This window comes from Mus caroli, unplaced genomic scaffold (genome assembly GCF_978045245.1).
Source record: "Mus caroli unplaced genomic scaffold, Mus_caroli_1 scaffold_4, whole genome shotgun sequence".
Taxonomy (NCBI): domain Eukaryota; kingdom Metazoa; phylum Chordata; class Mammalia; order Rodentia; family Muridae; genus Mus; species Mus caroli.
The window spans coordinates 115,489,850-115,507,731 of NW_028227259.1; the positions used below are offsets into that span (position 1 = coordinate 115,489,850).

Below are 17,882 nucleotides of genomic sequence, written 5' to 3' on the forward strand. Positions count from 1 at the left end.
ACACACACTCACACACACACACACACAAACTGCAAATGCTATATGTGGACACACCTTCCCCTATGTGTAAAACACACACACACACTGACACACACAAATGCAAATGCTATATGTGGACACACCTTTCCCTATGTGTAAAACACACACACACACTCACACACACAAACTGCAAATGCTATATGTAGACACACCTTCCCCTGTGTGTAAAACACACACACACACTGACACACACACACAAATGCAAATGCTATATGTGGACACACCTTCCCCTATGTGTAAAACACACACACACATACAGCTCTAGCTTCAGAAAGACTGGTCTCTGGTTTTCTTCTTCATCTCTGACTCTGTTTTGCATTACAGGACTACAAAGCTGATGAAGACCCTGCGTTATTCCATTCAGTCAAGACCAAGAGAGGACCCCTGGGACCTAACTGGAAGGTACTGGCTGCTGACCGTGCTGACAAGCAGAGTCTTGCAAACATAACAATTGCTAGGTTACAGGTCTTAAAGAGGTGGTGGTGTTTAAATTGCACAGAGGGATTTGTCTGTGATAAAGACTTAGGACCATTTGCAGTTGGTCTGTGAGTATGTGCTGCATTAGCAAACGGAGCAGAACCAGGCTGTCACCCTCAGTGTGCCACCCTGTGCTGTGTGCCACTCTGCTGAGGAATACAAAGAGAAGCAAGTGCTGTGGTCTTGGTGACTGTGATGTCTTCTCCTGACTCTAGACGGGACAGAATCCGTATTAATTGAAGGTTTATAGTAGGGTCTAGTCTGTATCAACTGTAAACAAGTGCTCCCCTCACCCAGGTGTTTCATTGATACTTATTGATACTTACACATTTGGAAAGCGGGATGCCAGAGAGTGGCTTTTGTGGCAAGTGTTTGTATTTAGAGAGAGTACACCTTCACTCCACTCATGAAGTAGGAAAAAACAGCCAACAGAGACATTGAAACCACTATAGAAGTGTAGTGTTCTGCACCAGATAGAACCCCTTAAACACGGCTTACAGGGTTAATGGCAGCTTCCTCTGCTGAGTTTGACGCACCAGGAGGTGCATAAAAACCCACACCTGACTGGAGCAGGCTGTTCACCCACAGGATTTTCTTGGCAGCCAAGCTCTTAACAGTTGCTGACAGCCTGAGGGAGCAGTGTAGTGCTGGCTGCTCCTGTAGAGGACCACCAGGACTCCGAGGTTTAAGGCCAGCCTGATCTACATAGTGAGACCCTATCTTAGAAAGGAAAGAAAGAATCATAATTTGTCATATTTTCATTTTTGTTTCCAGGGTATAGTTCAAAACTCTGCCAATCTAATAACCATGACTAGAGACTTAATACTCAAGTAGTGGTAAATGTCACAGTGACGAACAGAGTCCATGGCCATCATCTGAGTCTAGACTAAGGGATTTCCAGAAGATCCCCACCCATCTCCAGGCTCATCCCCTTCACTCAGGCTAGTGGCTCCCAAGGCACAGTCTCTGCGGAGGCGGCCTTGCTTTCTCTGGTGCTGACTCTGGCACACAATGCTTTTACGGGGGATGAAGAAGCAGAAGGCTCGTGAGAAAAGTCTGAGCTTTTCACCCAGTTAACAGTGTTTGATTATAGATTTTACACACCCGTTGCATGGTCGGCTTGTTCTGCTTGAGTGCAGAAGTGCAGGAATTCTTGGGTCTCTTGAGAGGTTTCTGACGGGCCACGGAATTCCTTGTGTTTAGCTTTGACTTGGTTTTTCTGTTCTTAGGAAGTAAGAATGTGTAACTGGCATGGTTTGCTCTTGCTTTGTTGCTGTGATGTGTGTTTATGCATAGTCCTTGATCTTTGATTATGTAAAATTCTATCTAGAGTAGCTTAAGTTTATTTGGTGACTCATTTTCATGCAGGAGCCAATGCTACCTGGGGGTCACTACATAGCCCAGGCAGCCCTTAAACACTTAGTAATTCCCCACCTCAGCCTCACAGATGCAAAGATGACAGGCTTGAGCCACAATAGACTGTGCCTACAAAGCAGGTGCAGCAGTGACTTCATAGTGCGCACGCCAAGAGCTCCTTCTGTCCACCTGTGTATGGATCACTTGCTCCGGTTGTTCACATGGTGGTAGGTGCAGGTACTCCCACAAAGCAGCTGCTAGCTGGCCTTCCATGACCTTGTGGATATCCCGAGTAGTGAAGTAAATATGTAAAACTACCATTTATTGATGTGAAGGAACATGAAGACAAGCCAGTGACAGTAACTGAACACACATGGGAATGGGCACCTCTGGACTTGACAAGCAGAGTAAGGTCGCTGGGTGGTTGGGGTTTCTACACTTCAGAAATATGAGCAAGTAACAAAAGAAGTGTGTGTGGCCCTGACAAGATGACTGCGGAGGTGTGCCAGACTCAGGCTGCCATGCAGGCTGGAGAGCCTGTGGCCTCTATGAGACCTTTCATCCTCCAGCTGCTACTTCAGCAGAAGGCTGCTGCTACCCAAATGCTACCCACATCCCAGAATGTGGCTCCAGGGCTAAGTGAAAGTCTCAGGGTCGATTGGTTTGCTTGGTTGTGTCTTTAGGTGTCTTTAGAAGACCCAGGACCTGACACTTTTTGGGCAAGCACTCTGTTACTAAGTTGTACTCCAGTGACTGCTCAGATACCTCCCTGACTTGGTATGGAGGTACTTCCTGTGGTCCTTCCTGGCTGTATTCAGCTGAGAGGAGGTTCCCTGTGGTCCCAGGGACACCTTTAACCTTCCAAACCTTGCTGGGCCGCACGTACAGGTGCTTTTGTTAATAAATGAGAAATGTGACCAGGGTAGGAGAAACTGGTGCTTGCAGGTTCACAGCCTGGGTCCAGTGCTGCTCAGAGGAGTAAGGTTTGGCCATGAGGCAGATCCTTACTTGGAGGTAGGTCACGTTTTTGCCTCTTGTGTGTTATGTTGTGTCATTAACAGTTTAACTCTGTGCTTAGACAGTTGTAGAGAGTGGTCAAGGCATCTTTAGTGATAGAGGCACAAAGGGAGACTCATTAAATACCATGAAGGTACATGCATTAGGTTGTGGATAATGTGTGCCTTGAGCCTCAGTTTCTATGCCTCTGAAATTGAAACATTAGTACCCACCCCAAGAGTTGTCAGGAAGATTAAAGGACAGGAGTCTGTGCTGGGTACAGGAAGTCATTACAGAAGATCAAGTTCTTCCCCTTCTTGTATGAGCATGCGTGCACTCAAGTGTCCGTCTGTACCTCCCCATCGCACAGTAGTTAGAATTCTTTTGTCTTAGGTCTTGAGTCCATGCCCCTTGTTCTTATGTGTTTAGTGAATGCTTGGGGTGGCTTAGCTGTTAAGCCAGGGCCACAGAGCTCAGAGCATTTCCCAGCTGGGTGGCGCAGTGCAGTGGAGACTTTGTCCTTTCCTAACTAAGTCTGTTGTGAGCACAGGCTTTTTCCCACTTATGATACAAAGTTTTACTTAAAACAAACTAACAAAGCTAGGAATACACTGTAGCTCTAGAGAGTAGGCCTTAGTCATTGCTCATTTTCCCTAAGAAGAAGGAAATTAGAAGATCTGAGCACATGAATTATACTTTATTACTTAGAGTTCAACATGAAGTGACTTTGTGCATGTGGATAGAGCAATTTATAACCTGATTAAGAATTTTGCTTCAAGGCAGAACTGCTGACGAGCATCATCCTTTTCTGTGGCACTGTTTGCATGCACACGCATGCATATGTATGTGTAGCTTTACCTTCCATCTGGAGGATGTGTGTCTGTGACACTGGCACAGCCACCTATCGTAGGCTTCTCAGTAGCATTTTACACCTGTGTTCCTCCTGCTCTTCAGTAACAAGTTGAAGATTACGGTGTCATTCTAACCTAATGAAAGGAAGAGTTCAGCCAGCGTCTGTGTCCACAAATGGATGATCGCTCCTAACTAGGAGGCTGTGCCAAAGCACCTGCTTGTGCAGTGCCCAGACAGTGGTGCACATGGTGATCGGGTCAGGAACAGGAGCTGTCCCAGAAATTCCAGAGGTTTGATGCGTGCAAGTATGTTCTTCAAAGTGCTGGCAGCGGGAGCTTGGCCTTTCAGACTCCTGCTGCATGCGCTGCTCAGTCACACTCTAGGACAGCCCTTGTAGCCATTCTGAGTTCCTGTTCACATTGTAGAGACACCAGTTTGTTTCTTCTGTGTCCTTGCAATTGATTTCTCTTTCTATTCCACACGTGTGGAGAGGTAACAGCAACCTTGTCTGTCAGCTGAGGTGAGGTGGTGTGCTGGGGACGGGAGCAGTGGACAAGGCTGAGGAGAAGCCGTAGTGCAGCTGTGAAAGCCTCCTTCCAGGTGGACGATGTGGCTCTCCTAATGGACAGTGCTTCAGAGCTACAGATACCTAACCTGACTGCCTGAGGTCCAAAGCAGTTGAGGGCCTGCTTCCTTCCTGTATTGTTTGAAACCTCACAGCAGGTAACGTGTGGAACTCAAACTGGTTTCTAGTTAGGTCACATTTTGGATTCTGTATAATTCTCTTTACAGACATGGCATGTTTTCAGAGGAGGACTACATGGTTTGTTTACCCCACTTTTTAGGTGAAGTCTTTAAAGTGCATTTAGCACTTAGTATGCCTTAATTATATGTGTAGAACTCCCAAAGATGTCAAAATGAACAGTCCCATGTCTTCAAACATCAGGGTGCCCTTGCTGCCTGCTAGCTCTTGCCTTGGCTTGTCTGTGGAATGCCTCTGCTTCTAGGTAGACCTGCAGGACCCAGGCCTCTGGAATTGTATGCTGCCTGGTTCGGAGAGTGACTTGGCAGAGCGGGGCTCTGGCTGGGCTTCTGAATCCATCGAGCAGGGCCTGCAGGTCACCTGCTCAGCGTGACTTTTCATCCCTGATGGGGAAGGTGAACTGTCCCAGTCACTGTGAGGGAGGATGGACACTGCTGCTGATTCCTCACAACTAGGGCCTTTGTGAATTTGTTGTGCCTGTTTTTATAAACTTACTTATGATTGGTCATCCTTTGGAACTTTTTCAAAGCAAAAAGTCTCCCACCATGAACCCCCACCCCCACTAGAGGCCTCTGGGTGCCCCTGTGAGACTGTTGGTACCTCAGGCCAGGGTAGTCTCCGTGTTCTACTCTCTGTTTTCAGAGTCCCACCATGAGACCACCATGGTTTGTGGCTGCACCTTGCTTACCTGTGCCCTCAGTAACCAGTGCCAATCAGTAAGCTACAGTGTCAGCTCAGGCCCACCCAAAAGACTCAGAGGAAAAGCTGTCTAGAGAAGAGAAGACCGGATGCGTTGGAGAGGGATGGGGCTCGCCTCGCCTCGCCTGAGATTGCGCTGCACAAGCTTGCCATGTGTTCTGTGATCCTGTGTTGACATTTGCTGGTGCACACTGGCAGCAGCCCTTGCGGCACATTTATTTTTAACTTTCTTAGTGTGATTTCGGTTGGAAACTTAACACTCCAAATTCGGCCGCCAAAACTGAGCATTCTGATTGCCTACCACTGAAAAACTAAAATACTGGGGAGTGTGAACCGCATGAAGACTGCTCTGCTGCAGAGGAGCGCCGGCTCTGCCCACCCCACAGCACCCCACAGTGAGCCTACAGTGTGAAGCGAGCTAGGGAGCAGGCTGAGGAGACCTTAGAGGCTCTCGTCTACTTCTCTTAGCATTTGTACATACTTCTCTGTCACAGATCAAGACATTTGTTCCTGAGGCTAATGTTGGCTGATTGCTTACCATCGAAGCTGCACAAGCTGCAAGTCCTCAGCCATGATGTGTGGCTGCTGTGTGCGTTGCTTCCCCGAAGGCCTCGGCCACATGCCTCAGAGTAACCTAATACGCGCTTGCTCTTAAATTGAAAACATGATTGGACTTGGGAGGCTTCATTTATAGTTAGTAACATGAATGTAAGGAATTCTGTGACTGTACAAATGATTTAAATGCAATTTTGAAAACATTTTGCAACTAACTAGTACATGCTACATTATGGATGAAATTTGAATTATGTGGGAAATAACCTAATGTGGGGCTCTTGAGCTTGGGACGCCCATCTCATAGAACTGCTGGCTGCTCTTCTGTTAACCGGCTAATGTTCTCCTTCTTAAATTTAATCTATTCACAACTCACTTATTGGCAGAATAACTGAACCAGCAGAGTTAGCTATAGCTGTCTTGATGCAAGTAATGAAGTTATAGGTTTGGGCTGGATTGGAGCAATGTGTAAAAGGCCTGTTCTGTTTTCTGTTCCCTGCCCTTTGGGTTGTTTCGAGAAGTTGTTTTTTAAAGCAGTTGAGCTCTTAGGAACTTGATACAGGATGGAACTTCGTTGTGTCACAATGGAAATACCTTTTTGAAGATTATAAGTTTCTCTTCAGTCTTTCTTCTTTCATTTAAATTAGGGGCTAAAGAGACAGCTTAGCAGGTAAATTCACTGTTTTTTTTTTTTCAGAGGACCTGGGTTTGGTTCCCAGCATCTACATGTTGTCTCATGACCAGTTCCAGGGGAATCTGATGCCCTCTTCTGACCTCTGCAAGCACCAGGCATACATGTGGTACACATGCATACATGTAGGCACAACGTTCATGCATACATGTAGGCACTTGAATGCACTTGTGTATGCACGCCAGAGCATGCATCAGGGTCAGAGGACAGCTTGCAGGAGTTGGTCTCTCCTTTCATGTGGTACCAAGAGGTTGAACTGAGGCAGTGAGGCCTGGCAGCAGGCACTTTACCTACTGAGCCATCCCACCAACCCAAAGTCTATAGCTTGGATTACAGGATGATTCTTTATCAGTCACTTTAAATAGGAATGACATGTGAAATACCATGCACACGTTAGCTACCGCAGAAAGACATGTAGAAACGACATCTAAAGTGCCATGCACACATTACCAACTGCAGGAAGACAGTAGGAACCACACCTGAAGAGCCATGCACACGTTAGCTACTGCAGGAAGACGGTAGGAACCACACCTAAAGAGCCATGCACACGTTAGCTACTGCAGGAAGACACGTAGATTGTGTGTGACTCCAGTGACACGCTGACACCTCCAGAAGACAGCCAGGAAGTCAAGGCAGCAGGCCGGTGTCTACTTGAGCAGAGTTTAGTTGAGTTGCATATTCTTCCCTCAAAGGGTTGTTTTGGGTTTTTTTTTTTTTTTTTAATAACTGCTTATAAGTTGGATGGAAAATGAGAAGATTGAAAATAAATAAACATGAGGTGATTGATTCTAGAACTAGGATTTGGGGGGGCATTTAATTTTTAAAATAATTCTTACAGCCAAGTGTAAACTCTATAAATTGCTGTGTTAATTGGCTTTAGTAGCTTGCCAGCATCACTGGGAAGCCTGGCTCACTGTGGAGTCCTTGTGTGCTAGAGTCCAGCCTGTGGAGGGCGCTTATGTTACATTTGGCTCACTCCTTTAATTAGAACTGAGTCTCCTCTCAATTTGGGGAGAAGGCTGACGGGCACACAGGTAAACTTTTGTAGAGAATGTAGTGTGCAACTCTTAGGGTTCGAAATGAAGTTGTTTGTGGCTTGTAGTACCCAGGACTTGTCCCAGCTGGAAGTTGCTTAGGGCTATTAGTGTTACTGGGGGTGGTGGCTGAGCTGTAGATAACTGTAGCCTGAGGGTGTGGACAGGGGCTTCACAGGCATTGAATGGGAAGGGCATGTTTGCTTTACCATCTGTAGCCTTGGAGCTAAGTTTGCTCAGCCCTGGTTCACCTCGGTGGAACATGGGTGATCTAATAGTTTAGCTCTTCCTGTCCACACAGAGGAGTGAAGCCAGCAGAAATAAGGGTTCTGTACAGTAGGAGCCACAGCTGGGTGCCATGTGCCTGACCTAGTGCCAGCTCGACCTGACTGACCCTGGAGCCATGTTCTCCTCATTCTCAGCAGCACTCACTGGGCTAAAGGTCCCAGCTTGGGTTCCTTGCGTATTGAAGAACTGTTCTGTGGGAGGCTCACCTTACCATCCTTTCTGCAGAACTGGGCCTTCTGAGGCAAGCTGACTGACCTCATCCATACCAGGGCCAGCTTAGAGCCAGGCCTGCAGTCAAGGAGAGGGAGAGGCACGTGCCAGTTTAGCTCGTCTGCTAGAAATGAAGATACTCCCGAGAGACACTTGGGTCTATCTCATTCTGACTTGAGATTGTTTAAACATTGGACTCAAAGCAGTGTAGATTTCCCCAGGACTCCTAGTGCTGGGAGAAGGAGCTTGTCAGAGGGGAAGCTGGGTTGTCTTCCAGAAAGAGATTCCACAACAATGAACGTTTCACAGGATAAAACTGAGCCCTGACAACGGTGGGTCAGTTGGGAGCGGTACCCATCCTGCCAGGGCTTACGTACATAACCTTGGCCCTCTGGTTAAACTTCAGTCTCACTTTAGGGCCCCAAAGGTGGATTTGAGGGGCTTTCCACATATTTTTGTCCCTCTCGAAGTGTGACTACGTTGAGTAAACCTCCTCTTTCTGCTTCTCACTATTAAACTGGCTCTTGTTATTGGGTGATTGAACGCAGGTGGCCAGACCTGACCCGACATAGCTTTGTGACCCTCCATGTCTGATAGCAGCAGTGTGTTCTGTGGTGTGACAGATGAATGGCTCCCACCAAGGACAGTAGTGTTATTCTGTCATTGCAAATACACGTGTGTGTATGTATGTGCACACACGTAAGTCAGAGTTGCTTGTGTGGGTGGTAGAGCAGCTGGATACTCAGGTGCTGGTCTCATCACCCTCTCCAACTTTCCGTGAATGCGTGTTACTGGTCAGGAAGCCCCGCTCTGGGGTGCTCTTGTTCAAGGTACAGCTGACCCCCCCCCACCCCCCACCCCCCCCAGCCATTACACAGCCTGAGTGAGGACCGTTGCTCACAACATCCCCATTTATCCAAGCTAGGCTTGACTTTCCATCCACATCATCTGAGTGAATGCCAGTGTGTGGCAGGCACTCTGGGAACTGAAACTGCATGTGTACAGGCCGTGCTGTGAGCAGTGTGCATTTGCATCCCTGCCTGTGGCCTTCTGCTGTTATGAACTGCTGCTGCATTGGAGATATTTGGAAACACAGAAATGGTGGAAGGTCATGAGCAGATCCCCAGGGGGAGTTAGGGAACACAGCCTCCCTATTTAGGCTCACTGTGTTAAGAGCTTCCTGTATAGTGACAGCAGCTGACCTCACAGCTGGATGGCAGAGAGAAGCAATGCTCTTTGTCCATGGTGGTGTTCCATAGCAGTCTGTTTCAGTCAAAACCTAAACACTGACGTCACATTGTTTCAATTTTCTCATCTAGAAAGAGCTGGCAAACACCCCCGACTGTCCTAGGATGTGTGCCTATAAGCTGGTGACCATCAAGTTCAAGTGGTGGGGGCTGCAGAGCAAAGTAGAGAACTTTATCCAGAAGGTAAACCTGTTCGAAGGGTGGGACTTCCTTCCTGGGGGGTGGGAGGGTCGGCTCTGGGATCTGATGGAAAATGGTCTCTGATATCGCAATCTCTTTTGATACATGAAAGTTATCATCCCCATGTGTGATACACTAAAAACATCAAATCCAAATATAATGAGATTTTAAGAGACTCTTTTTTCTTTTTTTGTTTGTGGTTTTTTGTTTGTTTAAGATTTTATCTTAATGTGTGCAATGTTCTTCTGCCTGCATATATGTCTGCACTAGATACATGCAGTGCCTGTGGAAGCCAGAAGATCAGATGATCCAGAGCTGGAGTTAGAAACAGTTGAAAGCTATTATGTGGGATCTGGGAACCCAACCTGGGTCCTCCGGAAGAGCAGCCAGTGTTCTGAACCTCCCTGAGCCACCTCTCCAACACTTAAGGGACATCCTTAGGAGAGACAGAGTGCTTTCCTGATGGTTGTGCCAGCACTTGAGTACAGAGACCTCCCCTCTGGAGAGTCGGTATCCTGAGCACTTCTCTCTAGCACTATGTTGCCTTTGTCTGAAATGGCTTCTTTAGAGGTCTTGCTGAAAGTAGATAGACCCTAAATAGGGGACATGATCCAGGGATCCAAAGCCTAATTGCTTTTTAAACAATGATGATAATAACATACACAGCTAGATATGGAGGGATCATAGTGGTGCAATCAGTTTTGTGCACAGTGTTGCCCAACAGCACACAAAACAAAATGCCCCTGGTCATAAACAAGCAGGAGGACGTGGGAATGCTCTGTTTACGCTTCCACAGTATTCCCCCCCATCATCACTACAAAGATGTCCTTGGGGGCCGGAGAGGACCTAGGCTTGATTCCCAGCATCCATATGATGGTTACAACCATCTGTAACACAGTTGCAGGGATCCACACCCTGTTCTGGCCTCCAAGGTCACTACAAGCATGAGGTACACAGATATGCATGCACATACTTAGTGCATGTACTTATAAAGAAATCCTAGGGAAGGAAAGACACCCTGTTACCCACTGGATCCCCACAGAGGTTCTGCCACTTGGATAACAACCTCCCTGCTTTTAAACTACCAAAACCGGTGTTTCTTCTACCTAATCACAGCTGGCTCTTGAGCTTGCTCTCTGCATACTGGCCTTCTCGTCTTGACATCGTTGTCAATATATTGACAGTTCTGTTTAGACACAGAGAAGTTGCATGTGTAAACACGAAGCTTTCTGTTCATGGGGGAGAGGTTGAAAATTGTCCCCAAAGAGTCAGCTCTTGCATCTACTTTGCTCTCTCTGGGAGAGTTGAATGCAACTTAAATAGTTGGGTATTTAAACCAGTATTTCTGTACATGGTAGTGGGGGATGGGGGGAGACAGACACACGGGCAGCAAGATATATAGCACAGAAGAATTAATGTAGTGCAGGCTTTCCTTAAGTGCAGCATGTCTTTTGATCAGAGGTCTAGTCTCATTGTGGAAGAACGTGGTTGACCTTTGATCCTTGGCATTGAGAGTACTTGTCAGTATATGGAGCCCAGCAGAAACACATGGAATCCAGTTTTGTATGTCATGTGCTCTTGGCGTCTATCAGACCATTAATCCTTTTGCAGGGGAAATTCTTTCTCATTTCACAGGGAATTTTGAAAATGATTTTGAATTAATGTTTATTTGCTATCTGTGGTACGTGCACCACCTAGGTGGTGTGGAGAGCGGAAGTTTGTGGGAGTTGTGTCTTGTCTCCCACCATACAGAGACCGAGCTGAAGCCATCATGGTTGGAGGCGAGCACCACTACCTGACAGGCTGCCTTGCCACCCTTCACAGGGAATTCTTTTATTTTTATTTTGTATATAATAATAGTAAGGCAGAATTAAGGTTTCTGTTATAAAGATTTTATATTTTAGCCAGGCAAGTGGTGGCACATGCCTTTAATACCAGTGCTTGGGAGGCAAGAGACAGGCCAATCTCTGAGTTTGAGGCCAGCCTGGTCTATAGAGTGAATTTCAGGGTTTCACAGAGAAACCTTGTCTTGAAAAGAACAAACAAACTCTCTATATAAAACTATGTAACTATATATATATATATATATATATATATATATATATACTTATGTAACTATATAACTATATAGTTATATATAGTATATATTTATATATAAATATATTACATATGTATGAATGTATGTATATATTATATAATTTTGAGACAAAGTCTGTACATATATATATATTTATGTAACTATATAACTATGTATGGTTTTAAATATAGTATATATAACTAAATATATATTACATATATATGAATGCATGTGAGTTTGTGTGTGTGTATATATATGTGTGTGTATGTGTGTGTGTATATATATATATATATATATAATTTGAGACAAAGTCTATACATACCCCTGGCTTTTCTGAAACTCACTATATAACCAGCTGGCCTCTAACACAGAGATCGCCTGCATCTGCCTGCTGAGTAATGACTGGGATTATAGGAATGCACCACCAAACTTGGCGTAGTTTCTGCTGTTGTATAAAATGGACTTTTCAAACTAAGCACATGTTCATTTTATGGGATGCTTGGGGCACATAAAGCTAATGTATCACTAATCAAATGTTTTTGCCACTTTGTTTTAAAGCAAGAAAAACGGATATTTACGAACTTACATCGCCAGCTCTTTTGTTGGATTGACAAGTGGATTGACCTGACAATGGAAGACATTAGGCGAATGGAGGACGAGACTCAGAAAGAACTAGAAACAGTAAGCCTTGCTGTGGCGGCTGTGTCTGTCTCTAAAAGTGTACATGCTTAGAGAGTACTTAGACTTAAGAAGAGTGCTGGAGGCTATTTCTTTCCATGGTTTTTTTTTTTTTTTTTTACCAAAATGGAGTTTTTCAGACACTTAACACCCCCCCACCCCCCCAATGTAGACTGGAACCTTCTTACCCCAGAATGTGTCCCTGTAAGACAGATCTCGGGCGTCAGTATCTGTGACAGTCTCTGTCTCAGTCCTTTTAGATGGAGATGCCTGTGGCTCAGCATGGTCAGCAGTCAGCTCAGCTCCCTCCCTCCCTCCATAGGCAAGGCAAGGCAAGCTAAGCTAAGCTGGTGCGTCCTCTTGGTTCCAGCAGTGCCATCTCCCCGCCCACCTAACCGTGAGCTCTTCTGCCTTGGTAAGCTCTAGGAACATTCCAGCGGTCCTTGGCAGGGGATCAGGGTGTAGTTTCATGGTTAAGCAAGGATTTGGTTTTGATTTTTCCCTGGGCCGTGTTTGCCTGCAATTGGCAGTTCCTTCCCAGAGTGGGAAGTGAATCCAAGGCATGTCCAGGACCCTCAGGGCTTCCAAGCAGTCATCTCGAGTCCTTCCAACAGGCCTGGCTCTGCCAGCCCTGCAGGTGTGGTATCTGATGGCTAGCCCGTGAGACTCAAGCCCCATGTGGTTACTGGGAGTGGCAGGAAGTTGGACTCTAGTGCAAATGGGATGGTGTCTCTGCCATAGCACAGTGAAGGATTTGTGTCTGCAGTTGGTTACTTTGGGTGATTGGAGCAGGCCTGCTTTTAATTAGCCCTACACAAATCTTCAGAAAGGAGTATAGCGTATATTCTTTATATGGCAATACAATGCTTTAGCCTACCTTCTATTTGAAGTAAACTATAGGCAGACTTCAACTTATGAATGGATTTTGCTCCAGATTATTTTTGCTTGATTGAATTTGGAAGGTACTTTCTCAAAGAGACGTTGTAGGGGTTTTGGTTTTTTTCTTACTGAGGCTGGGACTCTGGGTCTGGTAGGATGGTGGAATGATAGCAGTCTCCCTCCCTCTGTGTTCTAAGGTTGGCCATGGGTAATCACACAGGCAAGCATAGGCCTCACCCTGCAGTCTTCTGGTCCACACCTCCCACTGCCTCATGCACACTTCTTAATTGTTAGTGCTCCTGAGGAGCCGCCCAGACGCCAGCCCTCCCGACACGGACCCTTTGCCTCTGCCTGCTGTGTACTCCCTCCTAGTTTCCTCCAGGTTCCAGTTTCTGTTGTGCTGTCAGCTCTGGAGCAGCTGCTCAGGCTGAAGCTGCTTCCAGCCTGTGTTTCCCAGAGCCTAGGGGTTACAGAAAACCAGCCCTCGGGGGTGAGCTAGCCTTGGCCCTGGTGTGAGTTTATGCTGAACTCTCCCTTGAGGAAGACTGATCACTGGTGACGAGACGATGAGCTCTGACCCCTGACCCCTGACCCTGGGACAGAACATGGCTGGGGGCTGCTGCTCCCACTCTTGGTTCTTTGGAAGTTCTCAGGCTGCTGGTACCTGAGCACACCTAGAGAGGCCCTGGCCTGGAGATGTTGACTTGCTCTCATCTCTGGCAGTAGAGCAGGAGCCCAGCAGCAGCTCTGCCAGTCATTCAGCCAGCCATCTGGGGTAGAGCTGAAGACGCTCAGGACTCAGGCTGAACGAAATCCCCTGTGAACCTGCTTGCATTCTGCCCTGGGCTCGGGGTGCAGGCGGCTTTTCATCTGTAAATACTTCAGAATGATTTTACATAGATCTCAACATTCTGGGCTAACCGTCCTTACATAGTTCCTTGTGATGTCACAGGAGTGTTTTATTCCTGCAGTAGGGGTTGTTTTAGAAATACAGTATTGTTTGTTTTCTGTCTGTTTCTGGTGTTCTCCTTTGAGGGTTGTTTGTTTGTTTGCTTTGGGGGGGGATTTTGTCTATAGCTGTTAGAAATGCCTGCTCTTTGTTGGTTCTCTTCTGTGTTCTGTTTCTCTGTGTCTCTTCTCTGATCCTTACTCCTAGTAAACCTGAAGGCATCGAGAAGCTGCTCTTAAACAGAGCCACAGTGGCAGCACCTTCACAGACTCCTGTCTCGTCCAGAGCCCCGCCTCCAAAGCATTTTCTCAAAGTATATTGACACTTCCCTTGCAATTGTGTCCCTGGCCATTTGCTGCTGTAACGGGTGCCTTTGTTTAGATGCGGATGCAGTTTACTTTCCAGGCTGTTAAAGGGATTCCCCCATAAGTTTGTTGGAGCCTGGATCATTTGAAGGTCTCAGAACTCCCTCCCTTCTGGGGATACATGAGAAGCAGGCTGTCTCTATAATTGTTGCTAGTCCCTTTCTCTCCACTTGCTTATTAACCCTACCTAGAGTCATTTTAGCAGCTCATGATTTTATTTTACATTTAGATGCGTAAGAAGGGTTCCGTCCGAGGCACGTCGGCTGCTGATGCCTAGATGAGGCCCCTGTAGGTCAGAGACATTATCAGACTGTGTAAGTGAAGACCCGGGGAAAAGAGTGTCCAAAAGCCTGTGCCTTTTGGTGATGGGTAGTTTGAGCACACAGGTTCTTGCCAGTTGACGGGATTCTCCATTTAGAATTGAATAGATGTCCATCGTAGAAACCGTCAGCCTATGGTGTGTCTCACTGGGTCATTCTGTGGACCAGGTTGAGCGTAACAGTATCCATCTGCTGTCGGTGTGACTGCTTACTTAGTGGCACTGGCCCGGAAGCTGGTTGGCCTTTTGATAACCAGCCAGTCAGAGGACCTGGTTCTCAATAGAGCCTTTTGTCATTCCCAGAAAAATCTAGGATTCCTCCTGCCACACCATGAGGCCCACCTCAGTAGCTCACTGGAGGTGTAAAGTGTCCCATGTGGCACAGGTTGCTTTGCAGTTAGCTTTACTCTGTACAGAGCAGCGGGCGCCTGTGTACTCTGCAGGTGTCCATGAGACAGCAGGGGCCGTGGGCCACCTGGCGGAGGCTCCTGGCTGCTCCCTGGTGGAGCTCTCCCTTCCCTGCCTGCGCTGCCTTCCCGGGCGAGAGGTGCTCTGTCGTGAGAGGGGGCTGCTTTGTTGAACCAGAATTGAGTAATACTTCTGATATTTCCCCAGAGTTCTCTATATTTCATGTTCGTTTAAAACATTTTTTTTTTAGTTGTTTGTCACTTTGATTTGAGTATTAACTTTCTGTGATTTGTTCGTGCTGCCAGTTTACTTTTTTCCTGTGATGAAACAAAATGTTTTGCCTTTAGCGTGGCCTGAATCTTTTTAAACAGAACAAAATTTTAGGGTGCAGTATGTGGGGAATATTTTCTACCAAAGTTTTTCCGTGTGGAGTCTCTCAGGAGAGCCTGTGGCTTAACTTGCTGTGTATTTCTTTACTTTCTTACAGCTACGGAGTCAAGGCCAAGTGAGGGGGACCAGTGCGGCCTGTGATGACTGAAGCCACCAGCGTCTCAGTGTTGGATGTTTCCAGTGTGTGTCTGACAGTTCGAGCACATGTGTGCACACACGCGGGTGACGGACACACACACACACACACATTCTCACACACTTATGCGTGTGTGAATATGTGTGTGCATGTCTGTAGCTGTATGTAAAGCACATATGGCTACAGGTCTAGATACACACACGAGTGTATATATATATGTATGTACATGTAAAGATCGAAGGGATCAGGGCGTTTTCTCCAAAGTACTGCACCTGCCTTCAACAAAAATACTAAAGAAAATATTTTCAATATATATACCTGGAACAGATATTAATAATCATCAACATGATGCCCTTGATGGACAAACGGACTGCCCTGTGGTGCCCCGTGGTGCTGGCTGGCGTGCTTCGTGAATGCCAGGTGTGGACCAGTGTGTACAGCCTATGGTTATGTTTCTGTTTTTTCAATTCACCACATACACACACTTAGTCTCATTCCATCAGCAACAACTCCTACAGAAAGATTTCTTCAAATTTTTAGATACTCCAGTGACTCTGGAATGTAAACTCTGGATGTATTTATAACTATTTATTTCTGGGTGGCCACTATCTTCCAGCCAAATCCAACATTATCTGTCAAGTAAGGAGTCAAAGCTCTTTATTGGTTTGCCCAAGGGTTGGGGAAATCCTTTTTTAAAAATTGCCACTTTTTATTGGATTTTTGTATTTTGAATTTCAAGTATTTTTCTACATCAAATTTAGCAAAAAACAGTGATGACGGTTTGTGATTTATAATAAACACTAGACAATATTCAGACTCTGGCTAAGCAAACGGCGATCAAGCAATTAACCTGAGTGGTATTGCAGGCTGTGTGGAGTACTTCTGTGGAGTTTTGTTTCTGAAATGGCTTTTCTGGAATTACAGCCTGGAGACTTTGTGGATAGTCTGTATTGCTCTCAGCTCACAGGGTGGGAGAGTGATCACATCCAGCTCTTTTTCTGTTGTGGTCCAAGCCAGGAGGAAATGAAGAGCTAGGAACAGCTTGAGTGTGGCCCAGGTCTGTCGCCGTCCTGAGGCCCAGCTAGACCTGAGCGTTGCTGCTAACTCTGCTTCCTCCTCATTGCTCCTCCTCCTCCTCCTCCTCTTCCTCCTCTGCCTCTGTTTTTTTCTTTTATGAGAAAGGAGCAGTAGCTGGGTAGGCTTTTCTTTTCTTATGACCTTTCTGTCTGATGCTGTTTCCTCTTGTTAGCCCTGAGACCCTGACCAGAATCACACTGTTGAATCCTTTAGGTTACACACTGCCTTTTTAACCTCCACCCCAGAACACAGCACCCTGCCATCAGAGCACAGGAGTGACCCCTTTGTTGGCAGACTTGGCCTTCATGTCCCCTCCGCCCTGCCCTGTGTCTCATGGGAGCAATGGCAGAGATTCCCACTGCATCGCACCCCTAGCAGCAAACCCTGGGTTTTAACCCTGGCACTGGAGAGCCCAACCTTCCCCAGTGAAACCAACTCAAAGACATCCATAGTTTCCTTAGGAGCTTGGGCACACAAGGGAATGAGAGCCCGGGATGGACTCCTGTGTTGTTCTAACAGCTGTGGAGACTGAGGGACGTGTGGTGAATGTAAAGCACCTGGTTTACTCTTCAGTCTCCTGTGTAAATTACAGTAAACAAAGTAACTGAAACTGAAACAAAATAAATTTGATCTCAGAATTCCACCTGTGTGCTCCTGTGGTTGTTTGCCAGGTGCCACGTGCTTGGGATAGCACAGACCACTGCTGACCTTTGAGAGTTCTGGTTTTCACAGCCCCGCTCTGAAAAGACAAACAGGTTCTGCTGTCCTGCTTCTCCTGAGGGGTGTCTGTCCTTGGATGTGGGCTTGTGCCAGTCAGGCTGTCACCTGTGGATTCTGAGGTGGTTTCCTGCCCTTACTGGAGTTGAATGAACTCGGGTGGAGGTCCTGTTAGCCTCAGAGTTGGCAAAAGATTATTCTTAAAGGAAGAGATACAGAGAACTCGGTGTTCTTAAGTGTTCTGTCGGGTTTTGCCGTCATACCTAACTATCCCAAGAGTGTGGCTCTGGGATGTTTTGTCCTTCAGAACTGTGTTGTCCTCCTGTGCCCTGTACGATTGCAGCACTAAGCACTGGGGAAAGCCTGTTCAGCCTTAATGTGCACCATGTTTCCATGGTGTTTGCGCTTCTCCTCTTGGTGCCAGCATGCGGCGTTAGTGCGCATGATGACCTGTGTCTCTCTTGCATCTGTCAACCTGAGTGTGACCAGTCACCTGGCTCTCA

The 17,882-nt window shown here is 46.6% G+C and overlaps 1 protein-coding gene across 1 annotated transcript in view; it reads left to right on the top strand.

The window, feature by feature from the left end:
- Pitpnb (phosphatidylinositol transfer protein beta) overlaps nt 1-17,305 on the top strand; it is a 52,639-nt gene extending 35,334 nt beyond the window's left edge. Inside the window, exons 8-11 of the mRNA XM_021163484.3 lie at nt 364-441; nt 9,277-9,387; nt 12,020-12,142; nt 15,547-17,305. Coding sequence (XP_021019143.1) covers nt 364-441; nt 9,277-9,387; nt 12,020-12,142; nt 15,547-15,597 — 363 coding nt within the window. The 3' untranslated portion in view covers nt 15,598-17,305. The remainder of the gene's footprint in view (nt 1-363; nt 442-9,276; nt 9,388-12,019; nt 12,143-15,546) is intronic.
- The last annotated feature ends 577 nt before the right edge of the window (nt 17,306-17,882 follow it).